General features: G+C 38.1%; 1 protein-coding gene across 1 annotated transcript; it reads right to left on the reverse strand.

The window, feature by feature from the left end:
- Positions 1-8,522: 8,522 nt before the first annotated feature.
- On the reverse strand, positions 8,523-16,454 carry LOC133831618 (uncharacterized). Its single transcript, XM_062261986.1, has 9 exons — positions 16,037-16,454; positions 14,828-15,336; positions 14,024-14,223; positions 13,752-13,925; positions 12,198-12,512; positions 11,761-11,919; positions 11,497-11,646; positions 11,178-11,375; positions 8,523-11,091 (listed from the first exon to the last, which is right to left on the reverse strand). Exons 1-9 carry the CDS (start codon positions 16,416-16,418, stop codon positions 8,982-8,984), a joined length of 4,197 nt encoding a protein of 1,398 aa, XP_062117970.1. The 5' UTR covers positions 16,419-16,454; the 3' UTR covers positions 8,523-8,981.
- Between the last annotated feature and the right edge of the window lie 1,665 nt (positions 16,455-18,119).

Consider the following 18,119-nt stretch of genomic DNA (forward strand, 5'->3'; position numbering starts at 1 on the left):
TTCCAGAGGCAAGCGCCGCGGCGCCCCACACAAGGGCCGCGGCGCCCAGCGAAACAGAAAGGCCACCTGCTAACTCGAGCTAGGGCCGCGGCGCCCAAGAACAGGGCCGCGACGCCCAACCCAGAACCATTCTACAACGTGTTTCCAACACTTCAAAGTCCCCAAAAACACACCTAAACATTCCACAATCATCAAAGCAAAGTTCCCAAGCTTCCCAATACCTCAAAACCCTCAAAACCCAAGGTTCAAACAAACCGAAAACTCAACAATTCACAAAATCAATTCAAAGCTTAGAAACTCGAAATAACTCAAAACTTAAACTTCAATTACCTTTGATTGGGTTGTTTTCCGTCAAATCCTTCGGCTAAGAAGCTTCTATTCTTTCCTAGGATCGCTATGCCTCGACCCTCGCTTGATTCCGACTCCTAGAACTCAAGATATCTTCGAAAACGCTCAAACGGTAAAACGGACCGTCGAGAGAGAGAACGAGAGGTTTCCTAACGTACGTTCTTATCTGACAAGCTACTTCAAGCTTAAGTAACCTCAAATAAAACCCAGTGCTCGGGGTCCCGAAAACACCCCCAGGGACATTATAGTCAAAACTTCCAGAATTCCATCCAGATCTCAAATACTCCCAATCTATCACCAAATAAACATTTCTATTACCCCGAAATTGACCCCGTTATGACAAAACCGCTAATCCATTATATATGACCGTCTCATGTCGAATAGCTCGAATATATCTCCATAATAATAAAATCTCATTCACAAATTACATTATGCACCCAATTTACAAATATGCCCTCAACAGGCCAAATTACCAAAAATAAATTCTCCCATATGCATGAATTTACCATAATATAATAATATAATTCACGTAAATATGCATATAATCATTAAATACTATAATAAATCAATTATGGCCCTCCCGACCTCCTAATCAAGGTCCTAAACCTTATTAGGAAATTTGGGGCATTACAGTAATATTGAGAGCACAATGCGTACATGCTAATATTTCATTCTTGAGCAGCAGCACATGCATGTGGACAAGGAATCTTCATGATTTGGAATAGGCCGCAACTGCATGTTCGTGCCTCCAAATCAACTATACCACCGCTCTGAACTGTTCCTCCGGGGTGGACATTAAATGTATAATGTAACGTCCCAACTCCAGGGACCGTTATGGTGTGCCTTGTAAACAGTGCTAAACTCGCTAATCGAGTCATTTGGCCCGCCAGAAATGTGTAACTAAGTATGATTAGCGGTTTAGGGATTAAACATTTTGGTTAGGGTGTAACATTTGACTAGAACGTTTAATATATACATTGGGATCCCGAAAATATAATTTCAGAGTTTATTACAGAAAATATTTACAACAGGCCATTCTACGCGACAAAACAGGGTTCAACCCTAGTTCCACTTTAAACCTCGGCGTGGCGGACGAGCAGCTGCATGTGTACACGTCATCACCTAAGCTCTTCAACTCAAGGATGGTCCAGCTTCCTCTTGCCTTTACCTGCACCACATAGCACCCGTGAGCCGAAGCCCAGCAAGAAAACATAACGCTATACATAAACATTATCAAATGATTATCATTATAATCACACTGAGCCTAAAGCTTTCAAACCAATGAGTGAACATCACATGATTCAAGTGGGAGAGTGACTACTAGGTAAGCCACTAGCCTCCAAGCACTTATTTCATTCATCGACCCTCGAGGTCGGTCTGGCATTAATGCTCTTTGAGTCATTCAATGCTGATGGTCGATTAGATCTAATCTCTGTTGGCTTGCGTGATCCACGCTAAGGCCATTCTGACTAATAAGTTAGCGCTATGTGACCAGTGTCCAGTATCACTGCCGAACCTGACTAATAAGTCACAGCTTCACAGCTGATACTAACACCTTTGCCAATTCTGACTGAGGAGTCAGTGCAATGTGACCAGTGCCCAGTACCACTGCCGAACCTGACTAATGAATCACAGCTTCACAGTTGATACTAGCCCCTTTTCCAAATCTGACTAATTAGTCAGTACCATGCACAAGTAAGCAATGCTATCAATATGTATCATATGTCAGTTATCCAAGAATAGGGCATTCAGCATGCTTACTAAACAGTCGCTAGCATAATCATGATCATGCACAAACCCAGAGACTCAAGCTCTGACCAATCTCATATTCATCATTCATGGCATGCCCTAATCACATGTTTCTCGTGCATCACATTTAATCACCCAGCATGCCTCAATGATAATCATATGCAAATGGGCAAGATTTCCAAGCATTCATTATGCTATCAATGTTTACATTTAAACATCCAACATGCATCAATCATAGTCATGCATGTCACACATGGGGTGCAGTTTTCTTACCTTGGGTTCGAGCGAGAATTAATAAAAGAAACGACCATTGAGAACGATCAGCTTTTAGTCCTTTAGCGGTCACCTAGTCATAACCAAACATATAGGATATTAACCGAGATTTTCGGCAACTATATTAATGAATACTATTTGCTAGTGATAATAATGAAAATGGGAAATCGACACGAGGTTTTTACGTGGTTGGGGCGTTAACTAGCCTTAGTCCACGAGTCCATATATTAGAGCAAGAAGAAGCTTTTACAATGGAGTTTTCTGGCTATATCTGGACAGAGTCTCTGCCCTTTTCTTTTTTCTCCCATTTTCCTGTTGTCCTCAGCTCATATTTATAAGCTGAGGGGGTCATCGGGTCTGGGCCGCATCCGACCCAGGCCCATCAGAGGAAAGTGTAGAGGGGCCCTTTCTAGTGAAGGCCCAATACAAAAAGATATACAATGCTCATAATACAAACCAACTAAGGCCCAATTAGTTGACCTGAGACACCAGCCTTCGCCCGACAAAACGGCGCTTGGGTTCTGATCACTTCGAGTCACGAGGCTGATTCAGGAGACAAGATTGGTCAGGGTACTTGGCTGCGCAGTCCTGACACATCAGTGGACAATCCCAACGCTGCCTTTTCTGCAGGCGAAAAGTGGGGGGACAATGCCCACGCGAACTGAGGCGGTCTCAGGATCCTAGGCGCCCGGCCCTTCAACTGGGGAGGAGGCGATCCAGGTCCGTTTACCTTCGGCCTGCTACATTTACCTCGGGCCCGGATCATTCCAGGCTTCGGGACGGGGACGCATAAGCCGCGACGCCTCGGGCGCCCCGGACATCCTCGGGACATTCCAAGCTGAAGATGAACCCGGAGGGACATCCCGGACCCTTCCAAACGGGCCCAATCTGGAGTTCCTGGGCCAGGCCCGAATGCCGAGTCGGTCCACTGACCGCGGCCCATTGCGAAGGCCCAAAGCCCTTCCAGGAAATGGGGATAACAGATACCATTAATAAAAATGACCAACATAGGTTCCCAAACCAATATCTAGCCTCCGGGACATCAATCCACACTTAACCGAGTAGTAGGACCAACCCCGAGGCCTATGGCAAGCATCCCCAAGTCAAAAACCCTATTCTAGCCAAATCTACCCTGATGGGCCGTGGCTCACCATAGCCATGTCGCGGCTAACCCTCAGACAGAGGCAAAATCTTGCCCAGAAGCACACTCAGGCCGCGGCACGCCATAGCCAGGCCGCGGCACATTACCCTGATCAGCCCAAAAACCAGCAACGCACCAGCAAACTCCCCTGCGTTTTTCCCTTGGAACCAGCCCCTCAAACCAATCCAAAACAGCAACCTAACACCCAATTTAACCTCTAAATATCATCAAATTCTCACCCTCATCAAAACCCAAGTTTCCAAACTCAAGAACTTCCAATAATTCACAACTAACACATCAAAATCCCCAACTGAAAACTTAATAGAAAAACAGGGTATACCATGAAACTCATGGCTGGAACTTACCTCAAACTTGATTTTTAATCCCTTTTCATGGCTGAATCAAGTTCCTAAGCTCCCACCTTCGATCTCCTAGCTTAACTCCTCAATTTGGCCTCTCAAAATTCAAAGGAAAATGAAGGGAGGAACATGTACGGGAGAGAAGGAGAAGTGATGAAGATAGGCTCTGTTTTTGTTATGTTTCCACAGCTTTCTAAACCCCAAAAGCTTATATAAATCCTTAAGGTCAAAAGACCATAATGCCCCTAGGCCAATTTTAAAGCTTCTAAGCACTCCCAAGGGTAAATTTGTCATTTCCAACCTATACTGTTAATTATAATTAACGCTATCTGATTCCCGCTAATCTCAACATTCTCAAATACCAAAAAATCATAACCCATTACCCTTTAATTCCCGGTAATGTTCTAATCATCAAAGTGACCCCGAGACTCACCCCGAGCCCCGAACTTGGACCCCTTATGACTAGACCGAACACTTACATTCCCATGATCGTCTCATGTCGAATAGCTTGAACCAATCCACATATAATGTGGTAAAATTATAATTCACCCATATGCATAAAATTACACAATCACGCCCCCAACGGCCAAATTACCAAAATGTCATTGCATTTAAAATATGAGCCCATACGCATGCATTCACCATCACATAATAATATAATTCACATAAACATGCATATAATCATTAAATATCATAATAAATCAATTATGGCCCTCCCGGCCTCCTAATCAAGGTCCTAAACCTTATTAGGAAATTTGGGGCATTACATATAAGGTCCAGCTCTGTCGACGCTTAAGAACCGAGATTTCTCAAATTGACATGACAAGTCCCCCTCCATAACTGGTGATAGAGTCGTGCTACACTTTGCAGCGGTTTCCTTTCGAGTAGCAAACCATGTTTGAATAGTAAACCTGATGAATTCAACAAAAGCAGTGATCGGGAAGGCTCTTGCGTCCTTAGTTTTGCTGTTGAAACTTTCAGCCCAATTACTTGTCATTACATTGTAACGGTCCCCTGGAAAGTACGCACGAACCCATCTTTCAAATCCAATGCCCTCAAGATATAGTGCAACTCGAACATCCATTGCTTTTATCTTCTCAAATTCTCTTTCAAAATTGTCTTCTTATACGAGTATGCACAACTGTAAATATGATCCGTGAAGCAATCAGTCTTGAACTTGCTAGCCACGTTCATAATAATGTGGTGGTAGCATGCGCTGTGGGGTGCATCAGGGAAGACAAGTTCCAAAGCATGAACAATGCTTTGATGCCTATCCGATACGAATGCTAAGTTCTCAACATCACCAATCGCTTGTTTCAACTTCCTCATGAAATAGGTCCAAGAGTCGTGGTTCTCACTGTCAACTATTTCGTAAGCAATCGGAAATATGTGGCTGTCTGAATCCAATGCCACGGCACACAACATTTGGCCACCATACCTAGTTTTCAAGAAGGACCCATCAATACATATAACAGGTCGACAAAACTTGAATCCCCGCCTACAAGCACCCAGAGAAAAAAAGCAATACTTGAAGCGACCCTCGTCTACCTTGAAATCAGTAATGGAATCGGGATTGTTCAACTGCAGCATGTGCAAGTACCCAGGTAACTTCGAATATGAAGCTTCAGGCGTACCCCTAACTATGTGGAGTGCCTTCTCTCTGCATCTCCAAGCCTTCTCATAACTCATTTCGATCCCGAAAGAATTCTTCACATCTTCTCTTATTTTGGAGGCTAAATAATCTGAACCGTTAACTGAGAATTTATCCTTGATCAGTTCGGCAACTACCAAAGGTGATGCTTGACGGTTATCTTTTTTTCGAACATCGAGGGAACATGTGTGTACATTTTCAAATGCTGTCACCTCGAACATGTTAGAAAGTTGCTTCTTCTTCCCTCTTAACCTCCACCCACAATCAGGATCCCTGCATGTAATGTACCAAACATCAGTACCAGACTTCTTAACTATAAAGTCGAATCCCTTCTTCATTGCAAACAAGCCAGCAACCTTCTTTAAATGTTCCTTGTCTCTGAAAAACTTTCCTAAATGAATCTCCCCGCCCGATGTGCCACCCATAGATATTTAGTGACTATTATCCTCAATGTCTTCTCTTGTAAACATCTGAGCTTTGAATTTACTATAATATGTCGAAGAAGATAGTGGATCACTAAATTCTCTAGCATCATTTGTTCCGTCTTGACGACTACTACTAGTACCAGGTGTTTGGCGATCTTCTCTACGGGGTCTACTTCTACATGTTGTTTGCCTCGGTATTTGGTACAAAAATGGACTCAGGCTCAAAGCTTGAGAACGGACATTTGTTTCTTGGTTGTCTCTTACATCATCATTGCAATCAAAATCAGCATCAGGTTCAGGATAATCAGGAAAATCGTCATTGCCCTCAAAATCATCTTCAGGGTCAGGACAATCAGGAAAATCATCATGAAATAGCATCTGTGCTACATGATCAACTGTCGGTATGAAAGGGTTTGATTCAGGTACAGCAGTGACTACCAGCACCTCCGGATTTGTTTCTGGAACATAAGTCTCAACCTCACTACGAGTATCCTTAACAGTACTTGGTGGAGGATTACGATCAACGATGATATTCTTCTCCACCAAAGTCACAAAAAGGGGAACAAATTCATCTGGCTTCTTCAAAAGCATTGACAAATATAAGCTTACACCCTTGTCATTCCTTATAAGTTCAGGCCGATACATTAACCCTTTCATGTACTTATAATTCACTTCTAATTTCAGGTCATACTGCACTTTGTCAACCTCCAGCTCTGAGTACAAAAGTTCAACAAGTTGTGAGTAAGTTATGTCCTTCTCCAACTCGAACGTTATATTTTCGGCTCCATTAAAAACCCAATCTCTACCTTCACGCTCCCAAACACCATTATACATCAAGTACGCGAACAAAGTTGACCCTATCATGTACAAAGAAAAAAAAAATCAGTAAATGGCAACAAAATGTCGAAATTTAGTTCAAATTTTTTAGCATCGTACCAGTATCGGGCCATATTGGGCGGTATTGGGCAAAGTTTTATTTATATTTTTGATCACTTAAAACACTAATATCGGGCAAGTATCGGGTACCATCGTACTATTAGGTCCGCAGTAACTTAATAACAACAATCGAGCATATATCGGACTACTATCGATCCATTATCGTACTTAAAAGGTGTATAGATTCAAAATAATAATCGGGCAACCATCGGGTAGCCATCGGACCTTTATGACCATCGGGTAACCAAAACTATCGGGCAACCATCGGGTTGCCATCGGACCTTCATTCCTAACCTTGAAACTCAACAACTATCGTGCCCGAATCAGGCCTCTATCGGACACTATCGGGCATTTAGAAAAAACTCAAGGAACAAAAACAAAACGCAGATTTTCACAGAACACGATTTTCACCCAAAAAACAGCAAACAATACCAACAAACTACAGATCCAACATCTAAACAGCATTCTAAATCATAAAAACAATCAACAACAACAAGAATCAAAGAAAATCACTTGCCCATTTAATCTCTTCACTATGAGCAAAAATAACACAAAGCTTGATGTTTCTCCTCAAATAATTCACAATGTCCGAATGTGTATCTTTCTTGCAAGATTTTAGTATGAAAATCTTGTGTGTAAAACGTATGGTGAAGAGAGAGTGAGAGAGAATGTATGGTGAAGAGAAGGTATGGTGAAGAGAGGTAGAGAGGAACAGGGAGAATAGAGAGGAAAAGTGTTATGAGAGGAGTATTTTTGGTATTAAATGAAAGATGAGCATTGGTATCATATGGTGGTTAACTTTGGTTCAAATTTTAATTATTAAGCTAATATAAGCATGATTTATCAAATTTCCCTTTTTCAATCACTACACTAAAGCACCTTGGTATATGGAACCATCATTTTGGAAAACAATATTTTGTAGTTCATTGATTTTTGTTTTGCTTAATAACAATTAAAATGCAATTCATGCTACAATTTGTTTTTCCAATAGCAATTATTATATTATATATATATTTTCTATATAAAAAATGTGCCGATAAACGAAAAATTCTAACGGATTATATTTTTAAAACTAACTAAAAATAGATATTTATTAATAATATTAATATAAATTTAAATTTAAATTTTATAACTATCATTATTATAATAATATATAATATAAATCTAGATATTTAATAATTATATTAATATAAATTTAAATAATATAAATATTATTATGATAATATTATATAATCCTAATTTTTTACTAATTATATTAATATAAATACAAATATTATAAAATATTATTAATACAAAATAAGATATTTAATATTTATATTAATATAAATTTATATATTATAAAATTTCATTATAATAATATATAATACGTAATCTTAATTTTTATTAAAAAAATATTATTTATGTTTAAAAATAGTATCATATTATATATATATTTAAAAAAATCATAAAAAATATTTTGATTTAACATGTTTATGTAATTCTTTATATATAATATTATTTATTTATTTGAAATTTATAAAACAAGTTTAATAAAAAATGACGTGTATTGCATTTGTATGTAGTATATATAAAAATATAAAAGTTCAAATGCAAGCATATTTAATTCACAAAGAAAAAGAAGTACGAGGAATGACTGAGTATAGATGGTAACAAAAACTTATCTCCAACATTTGTTTGTCACAAAATAAACAAATGAAGACGTTAGACTACAAAAAGAAGAATCAGCAAAAGAGAATAAAAAATTGACAAACAAATCAAAACCCTAAATACACTGAATCATAAAAGCCAAAAGGCCACTATACAGCTTGAATTCGTTAAAATGCTCTCTTCTATCAACTAACACTTGTCTCCTATTAGAAAACGCTTTAATCTATTTTTCTTTTTCTCTTATATAATAATATCACAAATGATTCAGCTCTTGAGAAGGGTCCAAAAAAATATATATATAGGGGAAACTCACCAATTCATGTCCACCGAAAGAATAATTCCTTCAACCAAACGACTGTGATCACTTAAAAACTTCAGACGTCCAGCATCATTGGCACTCTCTGTATCAAAATCAAAGACATTTTTCTACCAGAAAACTACTACTACTACCATTAGGTAAATTGAAGATGCTTCTTTTTTCGCAATCTGTTTTGACGAACGTAAGCAAAAGTTACACCACCAACCTTATTGTCATTTTCAGCCTGTTTCATCTTCGGTCCCTCGGGAGCAACTTCATGTCCGGTACCTAGATCTTGTTCGCTGGGCTTTTGTTCGCTGGATGCAGTGGTTGCACGATTCCCATCGTTGAGTTGGTTTACTCTTTTGGAAAGCAACTGGGATCCCCTGATCAAACTGGATGGATGACATGGCTCGGTGTCACTTTTGCGGGTTTGCTGCTCCATCTCTGGTTGCTCTTGCGCAAGGGAAACAACAGAAATGTTATTAGCATCGATACCACTTTCCACATCAATGCTCTCCATTTCCATATCAAGAAATGGTCTACCAGCCTCATTGTCACCAGCAAAAGCAGCAGAGTTATCCATTACAAGACCAGATGTCACATTGCACAATGGAAACTTGTCAGAAGCTCGGTCGTCACAGCTTGTCAACTCACCATTTGGCATGGGCATTACACTTCCAGCATTAGATGTATCTGCTTCCTGCTGAATAATCAATGGAGGGCAAGATTGATTACTACCACAACCATTAACTTTAAGTTTTCTCTTCTTTGCTCTATTTTTTAGGAAGCAAATAAGTGGAATGTCCAGATCTGCAGTGACTACATTCTGATCAGAACAGACTATGCCCGTCGGCAGAATGTCCAGATCTGCAGTGACTACATTCTGATCAGAACAGACTATGCCCGTTGGTGGAATGTCAAGATCTGCAGTGACTACATTCAGTCCCTTTTGTCGAGAAGGAACTGATACAACTTCTTTTGCCCGTCGGCGGTACTGTTTAGTACCTTTCGTTTTCTCTGAGGCGATTTTATCATTTTCACAAGGAGTGTCAATCTTCTTACCACCAATTGCTGTTATTTCTGTTGAATCCAGGCATGATGAACGACCATGCTGAACTGTGACATCAGTAGCAATTCCTGTTAGCAATGACTTATCAGAAGATAGACTGGAAGGTTGATGTTCTCCTGAATCTGGAGTACTTTTTCCACTATAATTCTGCTTCAAACTCGTTTCGGTATTTTGTGGCGTACTAGCTCTTTTTGTTTTGGTTGATGCAGTATTACATTCACCAAGAGGCTCGGTCCAATCACCATTACTTGTTAAATTCAATATTTCAGGCTGTAACAGAAGATCCTCCCTCTCTTCATTTGGTTCAGCCAGTTCTGTCATCTCAGAGCATGCTTTAGAAGATCGTTTTCTCTTTTTAGCATCTGGTTTACTCTTCTTTTGTGAATCTCGCCGAGTAATCTCTTCATTTGGTTCAGCAAGTTCTGTCATCTTAGAGCATGCTTTAGAAGATCGTTTTCTCTTTTTAGCATCTGGTTTACTCTTCTTTTGTGAACCTTGCCTAGTAATGGCTTCATGCACATCAAATTTATCAGCCTGGCCAAGAGGCTTAGTCCAATCACCATCACTTGTTAGATTCAATTTTTCAGGCTGCAACAGAAGACATTCTCTCTCTTCATTTGGTTCAGTGAGGTCTGTTTTCTTAGAACGCGGTTTATAAGGCCGTTTTCTCGTTTTAGTCTCTGGTTTACTCTGTTGTGAACCTTGCCTGGTAATGGCTTCATGTGAACCAAATCTATCAGCCTGACCAACAGGCTCAGTCCAATCACCATCGCCTGTTAGATTCAATTTTTCAGGCTGTAACAGAAGACATTCCCTCTCTTCATTTGGTTCAATGAGGTCTGTCTTCTTAGAACGTGGTTTATAAGGTCGTTTTCTCTTTTTAGTTTCTGGTTTAGTCTCTTGTGAACCTTGCCTGTTAATGGCTTCATGCGGCTCGGTCCAACCACTGTCACCTGTTAGATTCAATTTTTCAGGCTCTAACAGAAGACATTCCCTCTCTGGTTCAGTGAGGTCTGTCTTCTTAGAACGTGGTTTATATGATTGTTTTCTCTTTTTAGTTTCTGGCTTACTCTTTTGTGAACCTTGTGTTTCAGCCTGACCACAGTTACTTATGTTACTTATTCCCAAGACTTTCTTTCGATCTGTTCGAGAGTTTTCTCGGGACTTTTTCAAATTCTCCTTCCTTGCTTCTCTGTGGAACAAGTAAAAGTTAGAAACAGAAGGATATATACAAAAAAAAATATGTATCCTAGAGACCAAGTGTTCATTAAAATTTACCTTAGCTTTCCAGCCTGTTTGTTAGATTGATTAATGTTCTCACTAGTAGTCATCAATTGTAATGGACCAAAATCACTAGGGCAAAGAGCAGGACGCTCTGACTCTCGATCTACAAAATTTCCTATAAAAGCGGCTTTTTGTATTCTTCTAGCTGCTTGAAGCAAAGGCACCTCATCTGGAAGCAACTTCTTCCATCTCCTGGAAGCAGAGAAAAAGAGCAGCAGTAACAGAAGTTAAAACCAACCCAGGAGCAAATATCAGCATAAATTAAAAGAGAAATATTCAAGGAGAGTTAACTTCACAATAAAAGAATTCATACCTCCGGCACATGTTATCAGTGCGTCTTGGCATTGCTGCAGCAACCTTAGCCCAGCAATATCCATGTTCAGCAATAGCTGCTCTCAGCTTGGCATCCTCTTCTACAGTCCATTTATCCCAGTTCAAAGAAGGGTCTAAAGAATTCACCCATCTGACACGAGAATTCAAAGTTTTACAATTGGTAAAGTGAAAATGCATGCTTAAATGTTTATACTAAATAATAATTAATTAAAAAAAATGTCCAACATGAAAATTTTAATAGTACCTTTCTCTACATTGCACCTCTGTCCGACCTGGCACAAATTGAGCTGTTTTCTTCCAATTTCTAGGTCCAAACAACAACTGAGCCACTTTAAGTCGTTTGTCTTCATCTGCAGTCCACCTACCTACTTTTTCTCTAGTTGGATGGAGAGACTTTTTCCACCTAGTAGTACAATATAGTCGAGTCAAAAGTTAGAAACCTTACATTACAGGGAAGCATAATATATATACATATGCTCATTTACAAAAAATTTGGAAATCCATAATTTTCTCAGTTTTAAGTAAAACGGTTCTTTCATCAACATCACAAGAGTTATCATATGAGTTTTTAAATAAAGTTTTTTTAAAAAAAGATGATGGAATGAAAAACATTTTCACTTAGTTTAACTTCATAGAAACCAAATATGATAATTAATTTCTAAAATAGCATAGCTAACTAACCTATTGGAGCATTGGGTACCAGTCCATCCTTCTAAAACAGAAGCTACAGATTGCCAATCACTCTCACCAAATATTTCAACAGCAGAACGAAGTTTAGCATCCTCATCCTTGGTCCACTCCCTTTTCAATATCGAAACATTCAAACTCCTCTGATAGCGTGCCAAGCATTGAAAAGGAGTCCTGTTTGTTCTCAATGATGCAGCAATATCAATCCAATTATTGATCCCCTTCTCCTGGATAAATAACAAAAGATATTTATCCTCTTCAGCAGTCCATGGATTACGATTGATCAAAGGATCTTCAAAGTTCAACCACCTGCAGATTTCAATCACACAATTAAGCCGAAGAAACTTGCACACTGATCCACATCTACATGATTATTGGGTCCAACGAATAAGAATGGAAGCATCACAGACGTCTGTGATGATAACATCACAGACGTACTCATCACCACTGTTTTGAGTAAAGTACAGGTCATTATCAGTCCCACCTGTATAACCTAGGCTGCTGTAGCATTTTTAATCAAATCCAACAATTGTAAACTTGTCTGTGATGCTATATCGTCATAGACGTCTGCGAAGCTTGCTTCGTGGAAGGACACATGCTTTGGGGAGAAACCAACACAAAAACACTAGTCAAGGCCCACAAATATTGAGACAACAGCAATATGAAAATGGATCTAAATGGTAATTGATATAGCACACAAACCAAGGTATGCTGCTCGGCTGGTCCTATGTCTAATTGGATAAAGCTGTTTTAGTAATTGATATAGGATGGACATTAGTCAAATTTCAGTTTAAGAGTTCAATTTAGAAGTCAAAAATTCAGTCTAAGTCTAAAAAGACGGTCCTCAAATTAGTCCATGGATCTTAAGCCTTAACTATGCTCTATTTTACAAGTCATTGAAAATTTAGTTGTCGGAGATTCCTACTATTTAATTTTGCCAAGTCTTTATAGTTTCCAAGAGGCTTCAACTTTTTTCAGAAATAACAAATTTGTACAGAATCTCCAGAAATCTAATATTTTCTTTGAGTTTGTTAGTTGTGACTAGCTCCGATTGTGTGATGAAAAAAACTTCTAGCTGTAACTCCTTACAACCCAACTAATAATGAGAGGAAAAGAAAGTACAGCAAACAGCACAAACAAGTGTGTGCCATGAGGACAAAATCCAGAACCATAGCTAACAATTGTTTGGGACACAATATCAGATGAACACATATTCCCAGTTATCAAACACATAAAAGTTAAATCAAACAAAAAGAAACTTTCCAACAAAGTCCAAAATGTCCAGTCGATGGGACAATTCCAAATGTTCAGTCATACCAACTATCAAGTACCTTAGCAGTAATCAAGAATACTAGAGAAAGGGAAAGCATAAAGCTCTCTACCATAATTGAATTTGATAAACTCAACAGTAAAATATAAATTCTTTGACTGCAGAATTAGGATCGGTCTTTTAGTCATGAGCAATTACTGTCTCTTTAAGTCAACATTTTCAAATCTCAAATCAGACAATAGATCAATGCTGAAATCTCACATAACAAGAGAGCATACCTCGCTTCACATTCTGCACCAGAACGTCCCACTACATGCATAAAAGCCAAATGCTCCCAATTAACCTTGGGCAGAAAAGCTTTAATATTTTCTGGAGTGATGTCGAGATTCTTTATTGATGCTAAAATGTTGTCAAGATCATTTGAGATATCATGATATTCTCCAGTGCCACCACTGTTAAAGGAAAAGTGAAATAGATAAAGTAAGTCTCAAGCAAATTGGAATGACCATAATGCAATAGGAGCAGTAAAAGATAAAAAGAGAAGAAATACCTCAGCCGATCCACCATAACTTGAACCATCTTTTCTTGAAATTGTTGCTGAATTCCCCTTTCAAGATTTTGTATCTCATTCTCTGACCATTTTTTACGATCTAATGACAATGGGAACTTTGTCAAAGCCATTTTGTAATTTGCAACATGAGAATTCTCTGCCGGGCCATAATACGTAACAGGGATCCTTTTATCATGAACCTGCAAAACTTAGTGCTTCTCAACATTACAATAAAGCCACCAAATAATAAAAGTAAGTTGAGTTTGACAATAAAACTTGCACTTTGAAAATTAGTCTAATAATCTTGTGGAATACTGACACAATTTTATGCCTCACCAAATGACCATATGCTGGACAGCATAACTTTATTAAAGAAATTAGAAGAGAAACCAGGAGAGAAGGAACAACAATAAACACATAAAAGATAGTCATTACTAATTATAAGAAAATGGGGACAAACAGCAATACATGAAGCTAATATAATGCCAAAAGACAAAAAAGAAAAGAACAACTATAATATGTTGATAAAGAAGCTCACAGAAAGGCAGAAACTATATCCTAAGAAACTTATCTTGAAAGAAAGCTGGCAATATAGATAAAGAAAACCAGTTTATGCAATTACAGATGCACATAAAACAAAATCACCTACAATTAGATAGTTGTCCTGTATTCCTTAATCTATCCCATGTAGCATGTAGGAATCTTATTTGCTGATGCCAAAAATTTCAGATATGTGAAAAACGGTTAGACTTTATAGTCACTTCAAAGACCTTTGAATAACAAAGATTGCGCTGGGCAACTAACCTTTGAATCCTTACAAGGCCATGACTTCTTCCGTGAAATCAACTGAACACGAGAATCTTTCAATTGGGATAAAGCACGTCCAGTTCTTCTTTTGCAATTAACCTGAAAATCTCTGAGGATTTTAAATCGTTCCTTCAACTTCTTGTTCTCCTCAATTTTTGTTTCAATCTGAATCAACTTACTCCTTAAAATCTTTTGAAAAGACCTATTTTTTTTAATGGCATCCATAAAAACCCTTGCAGATTTGGGGAAGCTTGAATAGTTGGATTGTGATGTTGATGGGTTTGAGTTATTTCTGTGATGCCATGTAATTTCAGCAGCAGGCTGCATCTCCAAATGGCCATCCGACTGAGGGGTGGTGCCACAAGCATACTCAGAACCTGAAGGGCTGCAGGCATCATTTCTATGAACAATCAAATCAGTGCAAGAGCCCTTCTCCAAGGATACACGAGGATCAGGAACCTGCTCTTGTGTCTCCAAAGAAGTCTCTGTGCTATTTTTCAAAGCATCTGAAATCATAAGCAGATGAAATTACAGAATCTTCATGAAATTTTCACAAGAAAAGTCAAGTTACTGAAAGATCAATTTCACACCAAGCCTACAGATATAAGGAGTCAGAAAAAACACAATAATTATTGACAGATAAAGACAAGCAAAGAAATGATTTGTGATTCTGCATAGTCTTTGCGTCCATTAATAAAATGAAAAACGAAGCTACAGCCATCAAACAACAAGCACACACCGAAGTATCAAGAATAATAATTGAGCATTTAGAAGTGATAACAGAAGACCTAAACGTCTGGAGGAATAAAATTTGCATAATCAAGATATAGCTTAGGCATATCATTCCACTCAAGGCACTATAGATTACGTCCAAACAAATTTTTTGTTCAAGAGATCGTCAACAACAATCATAATAGAGTGAATCATTTTCAAAGTCCTAACTATTTTAATAGTTCAAACAAAAATATCGAAATGCAAACCAATTTAGCATACATACATACATACAAACGCTCAGCTCAGCTCAACTCAAACTCTTCCGAATCGAAGTTAAAGAAAGTTCAGAAATTAAACAAGACATTGAAATTGCTCCGTAAACAGTTCGAATAACCCAACTCCACAGTTCAATTTGCACACTGACGCATACTCGCATTAATCTAAAACCACACCATTATTACAGCAAAAGATTAACAATATGAATATTATTACCATAATCATATGCCGCAAAGCGCTTCTGTATGGCACGAAGGGTTTCAAAATCATCATCCTCGTCGTCATCGGACGTAGCCGGTGGCAGAACACAAAGAGGCTTCAGCGACAGAGGTTCGAATACGTCGGAGAATGTCGAGAACCGGTTCTTTATATTCCGAACCAGCTCAAGGTCATCTTCATCATCATCGTCGTCGTCGTCTTGGGAGATAGATTCGCCGGCGGTGGGGGCGGCGGAAGGGGATGAAGGATTGTGGAGATCATGAGGATCGGTACCGGTGATCATACAGGCACGTTTTAGGGCTTCCATATCCTCATCGAAGGCGTCGTCGTCTTCGCTACTGGACTTGTCTCGTTCTTCTTCCTCTTCTTCTGGAGCCATTTTTCTGTGTTTGTGTGTAGAGAGAGAAAGAGAGAGCGAGAGAGAGAGAGAGGTTTTGTGGGATTCGTTTTAAAGAGAAAAACCTCTCTAGAGAGTCTGGGGAGAGACCAACAGAGTGTCATACAAGACACGTTTTTTTTCGGGGATAAACAGTACGGTAACGAAAAATCACACTTTTGGAGTTTTATTTATTTTTAGCAAGAAAAATGGATTAATATTAAAAATATTAGATTTTGTTTTGGGCCAATACTTGTACCGAGGCCCAATAAGAAAGTCCAGATATAGGCCCGTCTTATAGCGTGAACCATTACACATCACATGCTAAAGAATACAAGTCCATAACCATAATGCAACTTGGACAAAGGGTCGCAAGCCCATTTATGGAATTTTTCATAAATATACATAAAATATATTTATAAATTTTATTTACAAAAATATTTGCCACGTAATAAAAAAATATCGAATTTCTAAAATAATATAACTGAAATGGACAAAATCTTTGAATCTTGGATTTTTCTTTTTCTAGGTTTTCAAACATGATATTTTTGGTAAGTAATAATAGCGTTAAGGTATTGATTGTTTACTTTTTCTATAAAAAGCTTCATTTTAAATCATCTTATTTCATATATATTTTTCATTACTTCGAAGTCTATGTGTTAAAAAATTGATTATTTTTAGATACTTATTAGTTACTTTTTGATATATGACTAAATTATTTAAGATACAAATCAATTACATTTTGATATATGACTAAATTTTTTGGTATGACACAAATTTAAAACAACCAGACTTAGTGAGCTACCAAAAAAAATTATGTTCTATTTTAAAAGTTACCAAATAGCATCCTAAAATATCTATTTTAAAAACGTTACCTCAAATGTTTCTAACATAACTTTAAAGTTGTTAACGTTATTTATGATACCATATGATATCTTTTAAATGTAAAATAAGAATACACTTTTTAGTAACAAGTGCAACAAAACTTTGAAGTTACTTTTCAAACACAACACAAAAACGCCTCATCCCAACCATCTTCTCTGGAGACAGCAAGAAACTCATGCTTGCCATATATCAAAATGATCACCTCAAAGAGTAGCTCCCAATGTAGGGCTGGACCTAAGCTAAGGTGGGCTAGACCCACGCCTAGGGCTCCCTTAGCTCAAGGGCCCATTTTTTTAACATTTCTTTTAAAAATACCATAAATTTTTAGAAAGATTTTACAAAAAAGGGCCCCTAATCCCCAATTTTTGCTAGGGCCTAAAACTCTTCAGGGTCGGTGCTGATACAACTCTTGAGCATAAATGACCGATGGTGTCACTGAAAAAAGCTTATAAAGTCGCAGATATACCAATGAACTTGCTGGAAAACACCAACAATATATGCAGAGTGGGTGGTTGGGTTGTTTTCCTCCCGAAAAAAACTTGATCTAATGGTACCACCCTTGAGTTTGGCGATGAAACTTAAGTTGAAGCTTCGTCGACAACTCTTCTTTCCAAGCATACGGTGCGTGTATGAAAACTCAACTCAGTTGTATGCATGATATAAAGAAAGAAGCAATGTATTATTTAAAAAAAAAAACCTTGGGGAAAAACGATATTTATGTAAACTAGACGGGTCACGATATTCTTGTAAATTTTCCTTATTAAAAGTAGTAGAAATTACATTTTATATGAGAATTTTAATAGAGTATGCAAAAATATG

This window comes from Humulus lupulus, chromosome 4, assembly GCF_963169125.1.
Source record: "Humulus lupulus chromosome 4, drHumLupu1.1, whole genome shotgun sequence".
In the NCBI taxonomy this organism is placed as follows: Eukaryota; Viridiplantae; Streptophyta; class Magnoliopsida; order Rosales; family Cannabaceae; genus Humulus; species Humulus lupulus.

Excerpts from the sequence above, each read along its gene's own strand:
- LOC133831618 (XM_062261986.1), bottom strand. The coding sequence starts at position 16,418 with ATGGCTCCAGAAGAAGAGGAAGAAGAACGAGACAAGTCCAGTAGCGAA. Across the intron at positions 13,926-14,023 it reads GTTATGGTGGATCGGCTGAG|TGGTGGCACTGGAGAATATC; the intron begins GTATTTCTTCTC and ends TTCCTTTAACAG. Across the intron at positions 11,376-11,496 it reads ACTGATAACATGTGCCGGAG|GAGATGGAAGAAGTTGCTTC; the intron begins GTATGAATTCTT and ends CTCTGCTTCCAG.